General features: G+C 40.3%; 3 protein-coding genes across 6 annotated transcripts in view; 1 reads left to right on the plus strand and 2 right to left on the minus strand.

Annotated features, from left to right (window-relative positions):
- RAD9B (RAD9 checkpoint clamp component B) overlaps nt 1-696 on the minus strand; it is a 21,372-nt gene extending 20,676 nt beyond the window's left edge. The window contains exon 1 of the mRNA XM_014547735.1: nt 439-696. Within this exon, the coding sequence (XP_014403221.1) occupies nt 439-679 (241 nt within the window). The 5' untranslated portion in view covers nt 680-696. The remainder of the gene's footprint in view (nt 1-438) is intronic.
- On the plus strand, nt 683-9,167 carry VPS29 (VPS29 retromer complex component). Of its 3 annotated transcripts, none has more exons than XM_005876249.2 (5): nt 683-770; nt 2,815-2,826; nt 5,629-5,820; nt 8,187-8,422; nt 8,669-9,167. In XM_005876249.2, the coding sequence occupies exons 1-5, from the start codon at nt 768-770 to the stop codon at nt 8,784-8,786; spliced, it is 561 nt and encodes a 186-aa protein (XP_005876311.1). In that variant the 5' UTR covers nt 683-767; the 3' UTR covers nt 8,787-9,167. The 3 variants fall into 3 exon arrangements, with proteins under 3 accessions (XP_005876311.1, XP_005876313.1, XP_005876312.1); XM_005876250.2 differs by lacking the exon at nt 683-770 and adding an exon at nt 939-1,843; XM_005876251.2 differs by lacking the exon at nt 2,815-2,826.
- FAM216A (family with sequence similarity 216, member A) lies at nt 8,829-19,234 on the minus strand. Of its 2 annotated transcripts, none has more exons than XM_005876247.2 (7): nt 19,029-19,234; nt 17,425-17,459; nt 15,418-15,539; nt 12,684-12,813; nt 12,419-12,602; nt 11,776-11,858; nt 8,829-10,146 (listed from the first exon to the last, which is right to left on the minus strand). In XM_005876247.2, the coding sequence occupies exons 1-7, from the start codon at nt 19,118-19,120 to the stop codon at nt 10,031-10,033; spliced, it is 762 nt and encodes a 253-aa protein (XP_005876309.1). In that variant the 5' UTR covers nt 19,121-19,234; the 3' UTR covers nt 8,829-10,030. The 2 variants fall into 2 exon arrangements, with proteins under 2 accessions (XP_005876309.1, XP_005876310.1); XM_005876248.2 differs by having other exon boundaries at nt 17,419-17,459.
- Nucleotides 19,235-19,565: the final 331 nt, after the last annotated feature.

The following is a 19,565-nucleotide window of genomic DNA, read 5'->3' on the forward strand; positions in this document are numbered from 1 at the left end:
AATGGGAGACATCTGTAGTACTGTCAACAATAAAATAAAAATGAAATTTAAAAAATAAATAAAAATGGCAGGCTCTAAAATAAAGAACTGGCTTGTTTTTCCATGACACTAAAATACTTTGTCCAAGCATTATTTTTTATCCTCAACTCTGCCCCACAGTTCATCCCGATTTTGAGGCCCACACTCCCCATCTCTGTCCCGATGGTGCCGCTTCATTTCGTAGACACCTATGAAAATAAATATTAAGCACATGGGCCTTCATCTTCCCCTCGGAAACTAACAGGGCCATGGGGGCCGGGGGCTGGTTGTGGCCAGACTTTGTGTCCTCAGCTCTTAGGCATAAAAGCAAAGGGTGAAGAATAAGATGATGGCGGAACGCCCCCGGAACCCTCAGGCTTTCCCTCTTTCTCCGTAGGAAGGGAAGAAAGGCCGCTCCACCTTTCACCTGGCTGCCGCTCATCCCGCACTTCAGCATGGCTGTGCGCCCTAACAAGCTGAGTCGCAAGAGCGCCGCCACTCGACGCCCCAGGTTCCCGGATGTTGCCCGCGCCTTCAGAAGCTTCGAGATCTCCTCCCTCCCTTCCACTTCACTCCATCCCCGGAAGTAGCTTCGCGTTACGGCGGGAAAGAGCCTAGGCGGGCCACCGTACCGCGGTCTCTTGTGGACCTCTGTTTTCATTGGTTGTGAGCGAAGTGGGCGGGCCTCCGAGGAGTCTGAGGAAGAGGGCGGCGGCGGTTGTGGTGACTGAGCGGAGCCCAGTGACAGGATGGTGAGGATGGCAACTGCGGCGACCGAGACCTGGCTCTCGGCCGGGGTGCTGCGTCGTAGGAGCGGCTGGGAGTCTCTGGGCGAGGGGCAAGGCGATCCCGGAGGCCTGGGTGGGCGCGGTTCAGGCCGGGCCTGGGAAGGCCCGGGGGGGAGGGCCAGGGAGGTAAGGGAGCGGCCACTGCTGGGTGAAGCCGGCCCCAGGGGCCGGAGGACGTCCGAGGGGGAAGGAGGCCCCTCTCATCTGCGAGTCCTGTCGCGAGACCCACACGCCCGAGCGGGGAAAGGCCTTTGGGCCTGTGCTTCGGCCGTTCCCGAGAAAGGGGCACGGTCTCCCTCCGTCTCCAGTCGTTCCCCTATTTCTTCCCCGCTGGTTGGGGTGTACAAGTTATCCGCCCCCCCCCCAACCCGACCCCCCCAGTTGGCGAAAGCTGGCTTCTCAAAAGCAAACGGGAAGTAGCGAGCAGAATCCCTTACCCGGCTTGGTTTGCCATGTGGGGAAAGGGGATGAAAACGATCCCTTTCGCCCTGAAACAGCGTGCAGCTGCCATTGCGCCGTGGTAGCGCGCTCCCTTCCAATTGCCGAAACGCCTTGTGTATTTAGGATGCTGCGACCTTTTAGAGTAGGATTCCTTAATGACCTGGGAACTCCTTGACATTTTTTGGAGAATGTGGAGACTCTGTACGTCTTTCTGGGTAAAGGGCCAGTGTTTGGTGCTAAGGGGGTAGTTTGGGGAGCTTTGCTTTAGTCTTTCGTCAGGTCGCCCCAACCTGCCACCAGGCCGGCCCGTCACCCCCTCACCCCGGCAGGTTGCTGCCCCTGAGACCGTCCTGCTGCTGGTGGGGCTCATGGCTGTGATCCGTTTCCTAAGGTGCTCTCGACGCCCTAGAACTGGAACTGCCGGGGCAAAACAGTTTCAGAAGGAGCTCTGATGGCCTTGGTGTTGGTGTTGATGAGATTTAACTGTAAAGGAACTTTCCTTTCTGATGGGTATCCATTGCATTTTTAAGATCTATCACGATTCTGTGGCAAACATAGCTTTTGGAGGTGGCGTATGGACGTGACAAAGATTTATGGTATATACTTCCTTATAAATGTGAAAAGCTTTCATCTTACTTTTGATTTTTGCTTCTAAACCAGACTCCAGCTTAGAGCACATTTTACAATGATTTTGAGACATTGATCCTTGGGAGAAGACGAAATTTCTTTCTTTTTTTTCCCCGGTTTTTCTTTCACTTTATGAAGATGAAATTTCTTGACATGTATCAGTTTTTGTTAAGAGGTTAACACTTTTTTTTAGGGTAGTTGCACCAGCGCATCATTTTTCATGTCAAATAGAAAGAACTGGGCGAAATTTAGCATTAGCCCATCTTTTATTTGGCAAAGGGGACTAGAAACATTCAACACGCGGTAGTATCCAAGAGTCCACAGGCAGCAAATTCAGGTGTGGGGAAGGTCCATTTTTATGTGGAGAGGAATGTGTTTGTTTTTATCATCGTTAGTTGGTGACTTCATCACTTGCTAATGTATTTGTAGTGCTACATTAGATCAGCTCTACAAAATAATGACCCAAACTGCAGCATAATTTTACAACTAGAATTTTAACATAATTAAGATCAATATACTTGAGGGATAATTAGGCCATAAGAATGTAGAAAAGGTTAGCTTTCGTTAAAGCTACGACTGATTAATTTTCCAAATTGTCTTGTAAAATGCTAAGTAAACAGGAAATGAAAGGGTATGAGAGTCATGTGGAGAATAAGATTAGGAAAAAAATTGACAAGGCAAAAAATTTTAGAAGTATGTATGCATGCGCGTATGTGTCACGTTTAAAATATAGCAAATGGTTCTTTTGGTATTTTGAGCAAAGCTGATTTTTAACATTTTCTTTCATAACACTCAGAAATCATTAACAGTTGTTTGCATATTCATTTGATATGAGTTTTTTTGGGTTTGTTTCTTTTTGTTGCTTTCTTTTAACATTGGTCATGTTTCACCCTTTTTTTTCATTCCCCCTGTCTGCAATCAACTTCTTCATTCCACTAAGGCTGGGCACAGAGTAAGTTTCTTCTCTTAGCTCCTCCTAATAATGGTGGTTGGGTGTCTGATTACTGGGATTTTCACCCTCTTATAGGCTATCAAACAGGAAATAGCCAAATTCCTATGCTTTGATTGGGTTGGTTCTTTATTTGAATTTAACAAGACTGCCATTTCCAGGATCTTTTGCTGTCTTAAAAGACTATAATCTATGTCTAACCTGAACTGTCAAAGTGTGGGATTTGGGCAAGGACATTCCTCAAAGTCTGATATTTGTTATGTGACACTATTTCCCTTATAACTTTGTCACTTGTAGGAAACCAGAGTCCTAGTTAGGACCCTTACTAATTTTAAATAATTTCTGTGTGGTCATTCATACAGTTATAACTTGAGAATGCTGATATCTGGGCACATGGGCATAATCCACAGTACATTATAGAATTTAGGTTATCAATCATTATAAAGTATCATTTCTTACTAATGTTCTTTTTAGTTCATTCAGATGGAACAACTCATTCACTATTAGTCCCAAACATTTTTTAAAAAATATATGTATATATTTTTAAAATATATATTTTTATTGGTCTCAGAGAGAGGAAGGGAGAGGGAGAAAGAGATAGTAACATCAGTGATGGGAGGGAATCATTGATTGGCTGTCTCTTGCTCGCCCCCAACTGGGGATCAAGCCCACAACCCGAGCAAGTGCCCTTGACTGGAATCAAACCCGGGACCCTTCAGTCACCAGGCCGTTGCTCTATCCACTGAGCCAAACCAGCTAGGGCAGTCCCAAACATTTTCAACCTGTTACAGACATATACCCTTTTATGAGTTTGAGATTATTCTTTTTTTTTTAATAAGGATATCTTTACCTTTTTTTTCAAATACCAGCTTCCCACATTAACTATGCACCTCAATACATATCTGAAGGGATCTCCCTCTAACGATGAAGATTGTTATATCTCTAGGTACTTTTGTATTCATTACCAATGAAGGTCAAAACTTCATGGTGGTTTTAGTTTTACAGATGTTTTACCCATCTGGATTGAAACAATATAAGTCCTTGAGCAAATACCAGCTGAATCTAGTCTTTATAAAGAAACTTATTTAACAACTTCTTTTAAAATGCTCTAATTTTCCTGCAGTTACTCTACATCCTGAATAGTTCCTTTCCTTTGTAATCATTTTGATATTTGTTGCAAGATGAATCAAGCTTGTTTTAATAATTTTAATTTTGCACATTTTGTTTTTGATTAATTTCAATTTACAAAGTCAGTGGTGACAAAACTTTTGTTTTATCTTATTTTAGATATTTAATGTTTTCTTTGATAATAAGAAATAGTCATACCTTTTTAAAAAGCAGTTAAAGGGCATGTACATTTATGGATGGGACGTCTGTGTGGGAAAACATGCTGTCATAGAATGAAGGTGCTTATACTAATCAACATGAAATTGTTGTCCTTTGGAGAGCAGATATTTTTAAACTAGAGGCATCGGTGGGGTTCCTGGGCCTGGCCTGCGGGGATTGGGCGGAAACCGGCTCTCTGACATCCCCCAGGGGTCCCGGATTGTAAGGGCGCAGGCCAGGCCAAGGGACCCCACCAGTGCATGATCGGGGCCTGGGGAGGGACCATGGGAGGGCTCCAGGGCATGTCAGGTCTGCTTGCCCAGTCCTGATGGGCCGGACCCCAGCAGCAAGCTAACCTACCAGTCGGAGCGGCTGTCTCCTGGTGGTCAGTGCACGTGATAGCGACTGGTTGAATGGTAGAATGAACGTTGGACAGTGAGCATATTAGGCCTTTATTATATAGGATAGGATGACCTTTTTTAATATATTCTTCTGTTAAGTGACTTAGTTAAATAATATTTATATGTAAAATCATTAATACAGGATTGAGATTTTTATTTTTTATATTAAAGTGTAAATTTTTTTGTTGCAACTCTAAACCACTTCCTACTAAATTCATCACTTATTTAACTGACTCTTTTTTTTAATGCTCTAATGCACATGAAAGATTGTGAAAATGTTATTTTAAGTTTGGAAACTAAACTGAGGACACATAGGCAATTTAATCTAGACAATGAATATATGACAGTGAGGATTTCTAATGAAAGAGAAGATAAAGATTATTATCTCTAGGTACTTTTGTATTAAAAAGTACACATTTGTCCTATTGAAACTTTGTGAAACATAGGCTGTTTTTATTCCTCTGTAATGTGTAGCTAATAGTTTTAAGTAGCAAATATTGTAAATTTTGGCTATTATTCCTCCAAATAGTTGTCAGGCTAGTAAACATAAATTATAGAATTAATTTTTTTATCATTACTTTTTTTTTTTTTAATCCTCACCCTGGGATATGTTTGGAGAAAGTAAAGGAGAGAGGGAGGGAAGGAGGGAAAAACATCAATGTGAGAGAGAAACATCCATGTGAGAGAGACATTGATCGGTTGCCTCCAACCTGGGATCAAACTGGCAACCTAGGTATGTGTCCTGACTGGGAATCAAACCTACAACCTTCTGGTGTACTGAATGACACTCCAACTAAATGAGCCACCTGGCCAGGGCTCTATCATTTCATTTTGAACAATTCTCTTTATTAATGTTCCTGGAATCAATCCATGAGATTTTAAGAACAGAGTACATTATCATGTGTGATATGTGTGTTTGTTTAAATGGTTATGATAAGGAAATGTATGAATAACTTCTGCTCCTTTGTGTTCTGGAATCTCTGATTAGTTTAATTTAAACAGGGGTTATTGGAAGAGAGTTATCTTGTTTTGACATAATGTTTAACATTACACCTTGTCTCACCTTGACACTTTAAAGTTGGTGTTGGTATTAGGAGACCTGCACATCCCACACCGGTGCAACAGTTTGCCAGCTAAGTTCAAAAAGCTGCTGGTACCAGGAAAGATTCAGCACATTCTCTGCACTGGAAACCTTTGCACCAAAGAGAGTTATGACTATCTCAAGACTCTGGCCGGTGATGTTCATATTGTGAGAGGAGACTTCGATGAGGTGATGTATTTCCCTTCCTTTCACAATATTTCCTTTTCTTGATTTACACGTATAAAGCTTTATCCTTTAGACTAGTTTCTCAACTGTTAAGGTCTCTTTTCCCCCCAAATATAAAATTACTACCCATACCCCTCCTTCCTGTTGGAAAATCACTGAATTTTAGATTGCTCAATAAACATATTAAGTACTTGTTCTAACTAAATTGATACGGAGTAAAAGTAGTTTTGTCACTATTTTTTGTAGTATTATCATTTAGTTTATAAAGTTTTTGTTATGAACTTCTTACCACCACCATCACCTCTACTGCCGTGTTCCAAGGACCATATCACTTTCCTATATTCCAACTTCCTCATTCTACCCTTCCTCCCTCCACAGTTTGTTCTCCAAGTAGCAGAGTGATCCTTTTTAAGTGAAGATCACATCACTGATCTGTTGAAGATCCTACCATGGCTCTCTGTCACCAGGGTTAACTATAAAGTACTGGCAGGAGGAAGTTTTGAGGAGGTCATAGAATTGTTTTATATCTTGATTGTGGTGGTGCTTACATGACTATATGCATTTGTCAAAACACCTTGAATTATATACTAAGAAGGGTAATTTTACTGTATGTAAATTATACCTCAGTACACCTGACTTTAAAAAAGAAAAAAAACGTTAGAAATTCTGGGGTTCCAACTTTGCCCATTAATTAACAATGAGATTTTAGGCACATTACATCCTCTTTCTGGTCTTAGTTTCCTTCTGTGTAAATAGATTGAAATAGATGATTTTTAAAACCCCTGCCAGTACTAACATTGTATGATTTTAAATTAAAAATCTGAGTCTGAAAATTTTATTTTTTATTTCTGGGAATATAAACTGTTTCATAAATTATTTAACTTTATTGTTGCTTTTTAGTGGGGCTCTTTATATCAAACTGAATGACCAGAGTGTTGTTGTTTTTTAGTGGATTTTTAAAAGTTTGGGTAAACTAGAGGTTGCACAGAGGTGAAAGACAGGAATGAGAAGGGAAGAGGCAAACTTCTTGTCAATAATTAGAATATAGGTCTGCTTTGTTAAAAACATTAGTGGTTCTGTTTGTGTTATACTAAAAATAGTTTTAGCCTTAGCCGGTTTGGCTCAGTAGAGCGTTGACCATGGACCAAAGGGTCCCGGGTTTGATTCAGGTCAAGGGCATGTACCTTGGTTGCAGGCTCTTCTCTAGCTCCAGCCCTGGTCAGGGGGCGTGCAGGAGGCAACCAATCGATGTATTTCTCTCACATCGATGTTTCTGTCTTTCCCTTTCTCTTCCACTCTCTCTAAAAGATCAATGGGAAAATAGCCTCCGGTGAGGATTAACAAAAAATAACAGTTTCAGTAGCAAGAATTCAAAATTTTTGCTACAAATTTGCTCAAGTCACAATCCCTGAAGCCATGCTACCAAACCCTGGTAGCTCAACCACTTATTAATGTGTGACTTTGGGCAGGTTATTATTTTTTTTTTTTAATGTTTTATTGATTTTCTACAGAGAGGAAGGGAGAGGGATAGAGGGTTAGAAACATCAATGAGAGAGAAACATCGATCAGCCGCCTCCTGCACACCCCCCACTGGGGATGTGCCCGCAAGCAAGGTACATGCCCTTGACCGGAATCGAACCTGGGACCCTTGAGTCTGCAGGCCGACGCTCTATCCACTGAGCCAAACCGGTTCTTGCAGGGCAGGTTATTTTAACCTCTCCATGCCTCCGTTTTTTCATCCATAAAATGGGGGTCAGAATAGAATCTACCTCTTAGGATTATTTTTCCTTAAGTATATTTTTATTGATTTCAGAGAGGAAGGGAGGAGGAGAGAGAGATAGCTTCTTGCATGCCCCACACTGGGGATTTAGCCCTCAACCTGGGCCTATGCCCCCACCAGGAATGGAACCGTGATCTCCTGGTTCATAGGTCGATGCTCAACCACTGAGCCATGACCACCAGGTTTAGGATTGTTTGTAAACATTAGGTAGGTTGATATTTATAAAGCCCTTAGAATAGTGCCTGTTTCATACTAAGTACTATGTATTTTAAATTATTTTAAGTCATCATCTATATAACTTAAAGCCTGGGGTACAGGCCATATGCCTAGGATTCTTAGGGAGAAGAAACCCAGAAATTTGATGGGATAATCATTTTCTACAGCATGCCCAAAAGAATCTATATTCTATAAAAATAAACACAAGGTATTGCATGAGAAATTTCAGTTATGTGCATAGTTGCAGCCTTAGAGACTAAGAAGAAATCATATTTAATAAAAGTGTTGGTTGTGGAGCAAAACACCCATATGAGACTGAATATTTAAAAGCAGCTTGTTTTTTAAACATGAGTATGTTTATTTCTTATTTTAGAATCTGAATTATCCAGAACAGAAAGTTGTGACTGTTGGGCAGTTCAAAATTGGTTTGATCCATGGACATCAAGTTATTCCATGGGGAGATATGGCCAGCTTAGCCCTGTTGCAGAGGCAATTTGATGTGGACATTCTTATCTCAGGACACACACACAAATTTGAAGCATTTGAGCATGAAAATAAATTCTACATTAACCCAGGTTCTGCCACTGGAGCATATAATGCCTTGGAAACGTGAGTAGTATGTAATTTGGGAATTTGGGGTTTTTATAAATTTAATAATTGCATGTGTGACATTTCATAAAAGAGAAATGCAACCATTTAAATATAGCCTTTCTGGCCATCTTCTTTTGGTGATTATTCTTTTTAATATGTAACAACCAGATTTCTCCTTGAATCCAAATTGTCATATTAAATTGAAATTTATAGTGCTGTGGTTTTTTAGTACAAAACACTGACATTACTTATATCTCCTTCCAGAAACATTATTCCTTCATTTGTGTTGATGGATATCCAGGCTTCTACAGTTGTCACTTATGTGTATCAGCTAATTGGAGATGATGTGAAAGTAGAACGAATCGAATACAAAAAATCATAAAGCCAGGCCTGTCTTGATTTTTTCTGTTGTTGTTGTTTCTTATTAATTCCCCTGTTCAAATCAAGTAATGAAACAATTCAGAGCCACAAAATTGTATCAACTTTTATAATATTTTGCAGTAAAATGTATCGTCTTCTGTTAATACAATGTCTAAGCTTCTTGTAAACTATAAGAATTTATTTAGTTTAAGTATATGATTTCTATGAAAAAATGTCCCCCACACAGTAAATGGTTACATGTTAAGAAAAACTTATCATTGTAAATACCTTCAGAGTTGATATTTAGAACTTTATTATAAAAGTAGTGCATGAGGGAAAAGAATCTGGACTTTCTTGTATACATTTTTCTCTTCTCCAGTAATAAAGTTACCTTTCATTTATACTTTCTTGATAATCTGTTTTAATTTTTAAAAACCATAAAAATGAGAGACCAAATGAAACTGTGGACAAGCATTAAAGTGATGAAATAACTTTAGAACTCTCTCATTTCTTAGAATATTCTGGGTCATAATGTTGGACTCTGATTTCATTTTCTAAATAATATGCCATATGGACATATTAAATCAGGAGAGATCCTTCAAACTGTTGCTTTAAATTGCCCTATTTTTCAAGTTTTAACAAAAAAAATTTTTAACACTAAGGTTTAGAAGGGAAGCAACCTAGAATGAATATATAATGTAAAGAATCCTCTCATTAGTACCACCACCCCCCCCCAACTTAATCTAGTTTGAGAGGCCAAGTGTTTTTGTAGCAATTTTCATAAAATAGGGCAAACTGACATTTCCATTTTTAAGTTGTATTCAAGCAGCAAATATTTATTAAGCATCATCTTTGCAATCCAGGGTGTTATCTCTATTAAATGCTATGCCATATTAGGATATTTCAAGACTTTTCCTCAGCCAAATCAAGAAAATATTTGTCAGATATTTTAATGTTGCTGTTTTAGGACTTATTGTAAACACAGAGAGAATTATACAATGTAGTTGTCAGATTTAAAGAAAAAATAATTCAATTTTTAATTGACAAAAATTTTAATTGTATCTAGCTAGAAATAAAAGCATATATTTACACAGGGACTTTATTACACAAATATCATTGGAACATGGAACTACATCAAACCAATTACATGGTTTAAACATTTCTGAACAAACCAAAATGACTTAATGACTTAATGGTGAATAACAGTATCAATTCACAACCCCTACCCCTACCTTTGGCACATTATCAATACATAAGACAAGATTGTCAAGTTAACATCAGATGTTCTCCCTGTTCTTCAATTGACATTGATTGCATACACTTACTTAGAAAATCTTCCTTTATTTCTTCATTGGTGTATGATTCAAAATCATTTGTAGAAACTGAAGACAAAAGAAAAAGAGTTTATAATGTCTGTTTTGGAAACAAAATTGTATTTCATCCTAAAAATTGAGATTTGTATATAAGAACAACCTTCAAAATGACCTACGTTATTAATAAACCTTTAGCAAAAACAGATTGCTTACATTTTCAAAACTGAACTCCCCTTTCCCCCAAATCTCTTACTTTTAAAAATAAGATACTCAATACTGCTCGGCCAGAAGGTCACAGTTGGATTCTGGTCAGGGTATATGCCCGGGTTGCGTGCTCAATCCGTAGTGTGGAGCTTGTAGGAGGTAGCCAATCAATGATTCTCATCATTGATGTTTCTATCTTTCTCTTCCTCTCCCTTCCTCTCAATTCAATAAAAATTTATTATTTTAAAATCTTAAAAAATAAAAGATACCCAGTGCTGTATTCTAGTCAAGTTATTGTACAGCAAATTCTGTTACTAAGTTCTATTTTTCCTTTGCTTTGTAACTTTATTTTTTTTTTTGTTAACACTATTACAGATGTTCCCATTCTTCCCCTGCCTTAGTCTACCTCCAGCCAGCGCCCTTTGTTTTTTAAAATCTATTGGTAGGAAAGAAATTATAGTTTCAGCATTCTCCATTTTAAGTTCCTTCTTATCTCTCTTCTCTTGGGGACCACAGGGACCTTTCCCCTGCCTGGGGTTTTCTCCAGCTGTTCTTTTTGGAACCAGGCTTACCTTTATCCCTACGGTTTCCCTCAATTCTTGGATAGGCATAGTGTGGTATTTACAGCAGAGCTGAGTGGCACTGTCACATTGTGGTAGTAACTAGGAAATGACGTAACTTCCACTTAATCCTTTCCATTTTATCAATTCTGAGGAATACTTCTGAGCATTTGGTCTTTCTTCCTCTTTTGTCTTTTTCATTTTGTGCTATTCCGTAATTGTAGAAGGATCCTTTATGCCGATCCTTCCCAAGTCTAGATTTGTCTGAGTTGCTCTGTCACCTGCTTGGCTTGCTTCCACTGATTTGTTGAGTAGTATTAAAATGGTATTGGTGATAATAGCCTTCTGTAAACTATTTGATGCTATACAAACTATGTTATCCTTCCAAAAATGGCACTACCTCATAAAACAAGTGCTGTGGCTTGGAAAAAGTCATGTTTTTGTGAATTTGGGTTCTGATATGATAAATTCTGTTAAGTCTCTAACCTTGATATTATACCTGTTTAAAAATATTTTTTTTTATTGATTTCAGAGAAGAAGGAAGAGGGAGAGAGAGATAGAAACATCAAAGATGAGAGAATCGATTGGCTGCCTCCTGCATGCCCCACACTGGGAACTGAGCCCTAAACCCGGGCATGTGCCCTGACCGGGAATCAAACCATGACCTGGTTCATAGGTGGATACTCAACCACTGAGCCATGCCAGCTGGGTAACATTATATCTTAATTTATAATTAGAAATACCTTGAATCTTACTACTCTGAGCAGTGTGTTCTTTTAAATGAAAGCAGAAAATATATTTCATGTTTAGTTTTATTAGGAGCAATACAAGCAAATCACATTCTAAATTTTCAATGGCTTAATCTATATTGGGTTTAATGATTTTTTATACATAAGATCTTTAAAAATGCATATTTTTCAAATTCTGCATTTACCTGATTGCATGAACAGTCTGCCTGGTTTTCTAAAAATCTTCAGCGACTTACATCTTGTTTTAGACACATATCCAGTTTTTAAACTATAAGAAAGAAAAGCATCTTAATCGCAACCAGCAAAGTGAACAGCTGCCTAATGATTGTGGAAGGCTACACAAATTCTCTATTAAGCTGCCAGCATCACCAAAGAGACCCTTTCAGCCCCTGAGTTCTCCTGTGACTTATTAATCCTGAAATGCAAAGCTAACTATTTTGCAGGTTGAATAATTAGGCTTCTTATCTCATTTTCCCTCCTTTTTTGTTTATAGTATTCCCCTGTGCAGAAGCGACCATATGCTTCTCCTTTTGGAAGTGTTTGCATTATTTTGAATTAGAGTAGGAATCACTGAAAAGGGCAGCCTTCCATATCTCTAGCTGGTCAAGAAATGTTGACAATTCCACCAAATAAGTTCTAAAAGATGTGGCATATCCCAGTCAGCTCAGTAAAGAGACCATAAGATAACATCCTTTTTTGCTTTTTGTCCAGCCGCTTCTGAACTTAGCAAAGTCAACATAATAGGGAACACAAGTTTTAATATCATTTAGCTACCCTTCAAATAAAATTGGGGTACATTTTCCTCCTTTTAAACAATAAGAAGCAGACCTTCCTTTGTTTCTCATGGGTCGCCAAAGGGAATGCTGTGTGATCATTTCAGGTGCAGATGCGGCTGCGATGTTGGAAGGCACTGAGTCCCCTCTCTCCAGTTGGTGTCGCCATGTAGTACAGGGGTAATGCTGCTTCTGGGAGTGACGAGAACTGAGGTGGCTCCTGTGATGAGTGAGGACACCTGTCATATAAATCACTTCAGTTAGAGGACCCTCTCATTTCTTGTGACAACTAGTAAGAAACTAATTGCAGGTGCACCTGCCTGGCTTGTGAGAGTTGTGCTGGATCATATGCATGTACTGCCTCTTCATTAACACCCTCAGATAGTTCACATTACAGATCTTAGCAATGCTGCCCAGATAATGCTTCTGGCCTATGGTGAGGTCTGGATGCTAAAAGACAGAACAAGATTTATAGGCTTTTATCTGAAAGGATGAATGTTTAGCAGAGTGCACCATCTGTACGTTTTACTTAAGCAAATTCAACTATGTTAATTTGGCCACGGAGAGAGAGAAAGAAATGGCCATTTAAATAGTACAAGTGACTCTGCTTGCCATTTCCACTCAAGTGATTCAGATGCCCAATGAGGTTTGAGGGCCACTGCCCTAGAAGAGTAAGCAAAATATGAATCCGCTGTTGTGTCAGTGAGTCTTTTTTGGGGTGTATGTGTGTGCGTGTATGTGTGGTGCATTTTTTTATTTTTTATTGAATTTATTGGGGTGACATTGGTTAATAAAATTATATAGGTTTCAGGTGTACAATTCTATAACACATCATCTGTTTATTGTTTTGTGTGTTCACCACCCCAGTCAGTGAGTCTTAATTCCCATGTGCCTCTCCGTGAGTGTGGGCATCTCACTTCTGTATAAAGTAGCATCTAAAAGCAACGCAATTACTCTATTTAGTTTAACTAAAAAAACAGTCCTTTCTAAAACCATAAGGATAACTGAGTTGGACAGATGGAGGGATAGTCTGATGGGCTCTGATATAAGTAACTTTGACTAATATTTTCACTGTACTTGCTGATTTTAGAAGTTAACACCTAAAATGCAAGACTCCACTACATATGCGCATGCACACACACACACAGGAATACTGAACTGGATAGGTAATAATCCAGAAGAAATTCAAAAGGTTGGCCTGAAAACTTCACCAGTTGGCACTAATCTTTAGTAAGCCTAATTTGTGTTGCTCTGGAAAGGCTACCCTGCCAGCTATGATCTTTAATGGGTAATACAGGACAATAGCTGTATTAAAGGTTTACTGCCATTTTCTTTACTTGCTTGCTTCTAATTTTGTAGTCTTTGAGAAAAATCTTTATGAGGTGGGTTTCCATCTCTAGAATGGAACTTTCCTCAAGTGCCTTCGTGTTTGAGGCATTGAGTTTTCTGCATAAAGGTACATCAAATCTGAAGGTCATAAAGCCCTGAAAGAACTCTTATGATAAGAAATCCTAAATAATAAAGAGCTAATATGCAAATGGTCATCACACCCTCACACCGTCAAGCCATAATGGCTCAGACTCTCAACACTGGGGAGAGAGGAATGGGGACCAGCCAGGCACAAATGAGCTCGTGAGAGAGGAATGGGGACCAGCCAGACTGCAGCCTGGGAGAGGGACAAGCCGCCTGCCCCGCAGTCCCCTGTAACTGCGGCTGGCCCAAGCGAAGCCGGTCTGGGTCCTGGGTGCCTGCAGCTGACCAGAGGGAGGGAAGCCCGAGTCCTGGGTGCCTGCAACCAGCTGGAGGAGGGAATCTTGGGTCCCAGGTGCGGGGTGAGGCAGAGGTGGGTAGGGATGATCAGGCCAGCAGGGGAGCCGTTAGGGGCGATCAGGCAGGCAGGCAGGCGAGCAGTTAGGAGCCAGCAGTCCCGGATTGCGAGAGGCAGTCAGACATTCTCCAAGAGGTCCCGGATTGGAGAGGGTGCAGGCCAGGCTGAGGGACCCCCCACCCCCACTCTGTGCATGAATTTTGTGCACCAGGCCTCTCCTCTAGTCTGTAAAATTCTTGTATTCACTCATGGTTGACCCAACAGATATTTTATATATATTCCTACACAATATGCTGGGTGTGCCTTGTCTTCTGCAGTACCTTACCCTCTAAGTCAGCAATTTCCAACCAGTGTGCCAAAAGAATTTTTAAAACATGCAATATCTGATTATTTAGTTGAGGGCACTGGCCCCTTTTCTTTTTTTTAATTTTTATTTATTTATGAGAGAGAGAGAGAGAGAAAGAGAGAGAGAGATTTGTCATTCCACTTATTTATGTATTCATTGGTTGATTCTTGTATGTGCCCTAACAGGGTCAAACCTGTAACCTTGGCATATCGGGACAATGCTCTAACCAACTGAGTTACCCTGCCAGAGCCTGACCTCTTTTCCCTTAGATTGTCAAATTGTAAAAGTGACAATAGCCGACACAAAAATAGCAGCCAGGTGTGAATGAATCAAAACTATACCTTTTTTTGTCAGATCAGCAAAAAATACATTTTTTGGTGTGCTGCAGAATTTTAATAATTAGTTTGTGTGTGTCATGAGATATAAAAGGTTGAAAATCACTTCTCTAAGTAGCTTGTCTATATATATATATAAAAGCCTAAGCGACCATTCAACTGTCTGACCGCTAGCTATGACATGCAATGACCACCAGGGGGCAGACGCTCAGACCGGTAGCTATGACGCACACTGACCGCCCAGGGCAGACACTCACTGCAGGAGCTGCTGAGCTGCGGTGACTTCACAGCTGCGGTTCTCGGGTGACGCACCCAGAACCAGAGAGGAGGGAGCCTGATTCCAGGGTGCATCACTCGAGAACTGCCCTCTTGCAATCCGGGACCCCTTGGGGGATGTCGGAGAGCCAGTTGCAGCCTAATCCCTGCAGGCTAGGCCGAGGGACCTCACTGGTGCATGCTGGGCCTCTGGTCTTCAATAAAAAGTTCAGCTCTGAATACAAAGATTATTGGTATTTAAATAAAGTATTGGTAGGTAGTTAGCATACCTTTAGAAAGGACACATCTGTCATTGATTTAGTGATGTGAATTGTTTGAATTTGAGGAGTTTTCCATAACTCTTGTAGCTTGGCTATGTGTAAGTTCATTTTGTGTCCATCTTTGATTCCATCTGTAGGCAAGGACATTATTATGTGAATTTCATGAGAAAGATCAGTTCAACAAATTAATTATTAAGGTCTATGTATTTACATGTGTCAGTGATTATTCTGGAGAAGTAGCATGGGCTGTTAAAAATTTTTTAATTGCTTTTAGGCAGAGGAAGAGAGAGAGAAAGAGAAACATGGTTGTGAGAGAGAAACCTGTTGATGGACACTTGGATTGTTTCCAGTTTTGGACTATTACAAATTAAGCTGGCAGAACAGATTTTAAGTTAAAAGTTTTTACTTAGTAAAGTGAATTAAATAAGCACAGTTTTGTTTTAATGTTATTGATAACAAAGGCCACTATAATTTTATATATTAAACTTTAAATTTGGTTATTTTTTTAAGATTTGGGCAAACCAGATATGGCATACTGAAAGACTAACTAGTTTACCAACAAATAGAAAATCATCTGGAAATTGTTATTATGACCCTTAAATCATCATTTGGAAACTGTAATAATAAAATACTAATTCAACATTTCAAGTATATTATTGTTATTATTTTAATATATTTTTATTGATTTCAGAGAGGAAGGGAGAGGGAGAGAGAGAGAGAAACATCAATGATGAGAGTCATTGATTGGCTGCCTCCTGCATGCCCCCTACTGGGGATCAAACCTGCAACCCCGGGCATGTGCCCTTGACCAAAATCAAACCTGGGACCCTTTGGTCTGCAGGCTGATGCTCTATCCACTGAGCCAAACCAGCTAGGGCTCAAGTTTATTATTTTAAATCCTTTCTCAAGTCGTAGGTATGGGCTAATTCTCTAAGAGTATATCTTTTGTGTCCCTGCTAATAAATATTTCTAGGATGCATATCATAGCCTGGTCTAAAATTTAATTGCTCAAAAGCTTGGTAGCATTTTGTTACAGAAAATCAAACATTTAAAAATAATAGTTATAAAAATAATAGTTAAACTCAACAACAAACAACCTAACTGACATATGGGCAAAGGACTTGGATAGATTTTGGATGTCTCCAAAGAAGACACACAAATTGTCAATTGGTACATGAAAAGATGCTCACTATCACTAATCATTAGGGAAGTCAAAATCAAAACCATAGTGAGATACCCATAAGGATGCCTATCATAAAAAAAAAAAATCCAAACAAAAATAAGTGTTAGTTAGGATGTGGATAAATTGGAACCATGTGCATTGCTGGTGGGAATGTAAAATGTGCAGCTGCTATAGAAACAGTGTGGCAGTTCTTCAAAATATTAAACATAAAATGGCCATATGAGTCAGCAATTCCATTTGAAAACCACATTATGTATATACATTTATATGTATGTCTGTGCATTTTTATATCTATATACTTGCAGGTATGTATGTTTTTCCTAGGTAACTGTTAGGACTATAAAATTTCCAAGGAAGAGCAAAGTGAATCCAGGTTTATATATCATTGAATTGAAATTGCTCCCTCCCCAAAATTAGTGTGACACCTTTGGGAGGGCATCTTATCCTCTCAACTCTAGCAGCTCTATCCTTCACTCCAAGGGAGAGGAAAACAGCAGCATTAAGAAATATTTTGTTCTTTGAGTTTGTTCAGTTTAAAAATTTTCCTTCAATCTGTGCTCTCTTCTTTTCAACCAACATCAGTTATAAACACAGTTTTCAAATTCATTGCTATTTTGAAAGACTATTTTTAAAATGCTTGATGTAAGATATCTTCATGGGAGACAAGGTACCTGCTGATTGTTCTCTCAAAAATCTTAAAGACTAAGATCACCAAGAAGGCTAATAAAATCTATTTTTAAACCTCCTTTGTGTGAGAGTTATAGCAAAACTGACTTCTCTGAACCATGTTATTTATAGGTATTATCTGATTTATGTGCTCTACTCACCAGTACCTTTGGAATTCTGGTAATAAGAATGTCCAGCTGATCTGTTTAAAAAAAAAAAAAAAGAATGTAATTAGTAGGTAGTAACAACAAATAACTGACAGCTTTATAAACATTAAAGAAGGTATTTTAAATGAAAAAAGGACAGTATTGCATATGCTTTATACTTTTTATGCTTCCATAAGACAGAATGTCTTGCAAATTTTCTTCTGTCATTCTGGTTATATCTGAATGGCTCCAGACTTATTTAAAGTGAGTTATCTGATATTTTCGTTACCATATTATTAGACAGGATTTACTTTAAGCCAAGTTTGGCCTAGTTTTATAGCCTCCTAATCTAATTCCTACATTGAGTTTAATAAAGTAGTTTGGGCTTCTAGTCCTAACCATAATATTTTCTTGTTCTCTTTATTTTTAATAAAGTAACTTGGCTATGGAAAAGACTATCTTGTTTTTTATTGTATGTAATTAAGGTGTTCTAGAATCCTGGATTTGGAATGTATCTAATTTTGTATAGGTTTTTTTTTTTTTCTCAAATTGAGACAAAACACCCTTCCTTCTTCCTTCCTTCTTCCAATTTATTCAATGAACATGAGTTCATTCATCTCCTGATATACTAGGATCCAGCACTTCACTAAGCACTGAGAGGAACAGAAAAGAAACACAAGACCCCATCTCATCTTTTTTTAAAAAAATATATTTTATTGATTTTCCCACAGAGAGGAAGGGAGAGGGACAGAGAGCTAGAAACATCGATCAGCTGCCCCACTGTGGGGATATGCGCAACCCAGGTACATGCCCTTGGCCGGAATCGAACCTGGGACCCCTGAGTCCGCAGGCCGACGCTCTATCCGCTGAGCCAAACCGGTCAGGGCCCCATCCCATCTTTAAGAAGTCTTCAATCCACCATATATTTAAAAAAAATAAAAAGGCCATGGCTGCAGCAGAAGCCATGGCTGTGAGCCGCTTTGGCAAACAGCCAGCCGCTCTGTTTTAGGGAATAACTGATGAAAGGGATGAGGAGGTTAGTGACTTCAGCAACTGTCTTCAGCATCAGGAAATAAGAGTAAAAACTTGCTAAAAATAAAATAGGTTTATGAAGAAACGAACTTCTGTGTGAAGAAAATGTCAAGTACTTCCAATATTCATAGTCATCTGTTTCATGGACGATTATGAATCTCCACTTGACATAACGGTGGCTAATGTCACACACGGGGAACTGATTTATTGACTCGGGAGCCCTCGATTGAACAAGGACGCTTGTCCCCGCAGTCTCCCCTCTCCCCACCCGGGTTTATGTCGAGTCCGGTGGCCAGGCCGCTTTTCCAGCCGGTTCCCCAGCGCCCCCTCGGGGCAGAAAGATGCACGCAGGTGACTGTCGCAGTCACCGCGTTGTCATTGCCCCAAACCCTCCTCAGAAACCCTTCCTTTGAACAGCGCGTCGGTTTCCATGTTTCCCATCCCGGCCACAACAAAGGTTCTCCCCGCCTCTCTCTTCAGTGCATTGGGGGCCAGTCGATTGGAGCAGCCAGCTCCCAACCCCTCTCCACCAGGGGGATCATGACCGGGCCGGTCCCCGTCCTCCCTCACCCCTCAGGGCCCCGCAGCCTCACCCGCCTCCGCCACCCTCGGTCCTGGCCACTGCCGGAGGCTCTGCGGAAGGGCTGCAGTCCGTCCAGGCGGACACCGGACCCTGGCCGAGCATCTCCTCCCGGGTGCAGGGACCGCGAGCTGTGTGCGGGGAAAGCTTTCCCTCTTCCCCTCCCGGGTCAGCACGCTTGCGTCAGGTCGGGCGATATTGGGGGCGAAGAGGCGGATGCCGGATTCTAGCCCCCTCCGGGGCGTTCCGGACACGGCCCGAATAGCTTCGGGAGAGCGGGGAGGGCAGATCCACGATCCCGGAGTTAAATTGGGGAGGAGCGGGAATTCTACAGTTGACTACGCGTTTGCATCTTTTTGTGGAACGGTTGCGTCACGGAAAGGAAATAGACATGCCCTCCACCACCGGAGGTGCCTTCCACCTCAGTATTCCAGACCCTCGGCAAATTTGCAAATCTCGAATGTCACCATCTGTGTCAAACATCAGTACGCAAACCAAGGACCCAAGCGCCCCGCGCAGGAATGCCGAGTGCTAGCCGTTATCCGTAAAC

This window comes from Myotis brandtii, unplaced genomic scaffold, assembly GCF_000412655.1.
Source record: "Myotis brandtii unplaced genomic scaffold, ASM41265v1 scaffold482, whole genome shotgun sequence".
In the NCBI taxonomy this organism is placed as follows: domain Eukaryota; kingdom Metazoa; phylum Chordata; class Mammalia; order Chiroptera; family Vespertilionidae; genus Myotis; species Myotis brandtii.

Excerpts from the sequence above, each read along its gene's own strand:
- VPS29 (XM_005876249.2), top strand. Across the intron at positions 5,821-8,186 it reads TGAGAGGAGACTTCGATGAG|AATCTGAATTATCCAGAACA; the intron begins GTGATGTATTTC and ends TTCTTATTTTAG. Across the intron at positions 8,423-8,668 it reads GCATATAATGCCTTGGAAAC|AAACATTATTCCTTCATTTG; the intron begins GTGAGTAGTATG and ends ATCTCCTTCCAG.
- FAM216A (XM_005876248.2), bottom strand. The coding sequence starts at position 19,120 with ATGCTCGGCCAGGGTCCGGTGTCCGCCTGGACGGACTGCAGCCCTTCC. Across the intron at positions 17,460-19,028 it reads ACCGAGGGTGGCGGAGGCGG|ATCAGCTGGACATTCTTATT; the intron begins GTGAGGCTGCGG and ends TTTTTTAAACAG. Across the intron at positions 10,147-11,775 it reads CAGACTGTTCATGCAATCAG|TTTCTACAAATGATTTTGAA; the intron begins GTAAATGCAGAA and ends TTTTGTCTTCAG.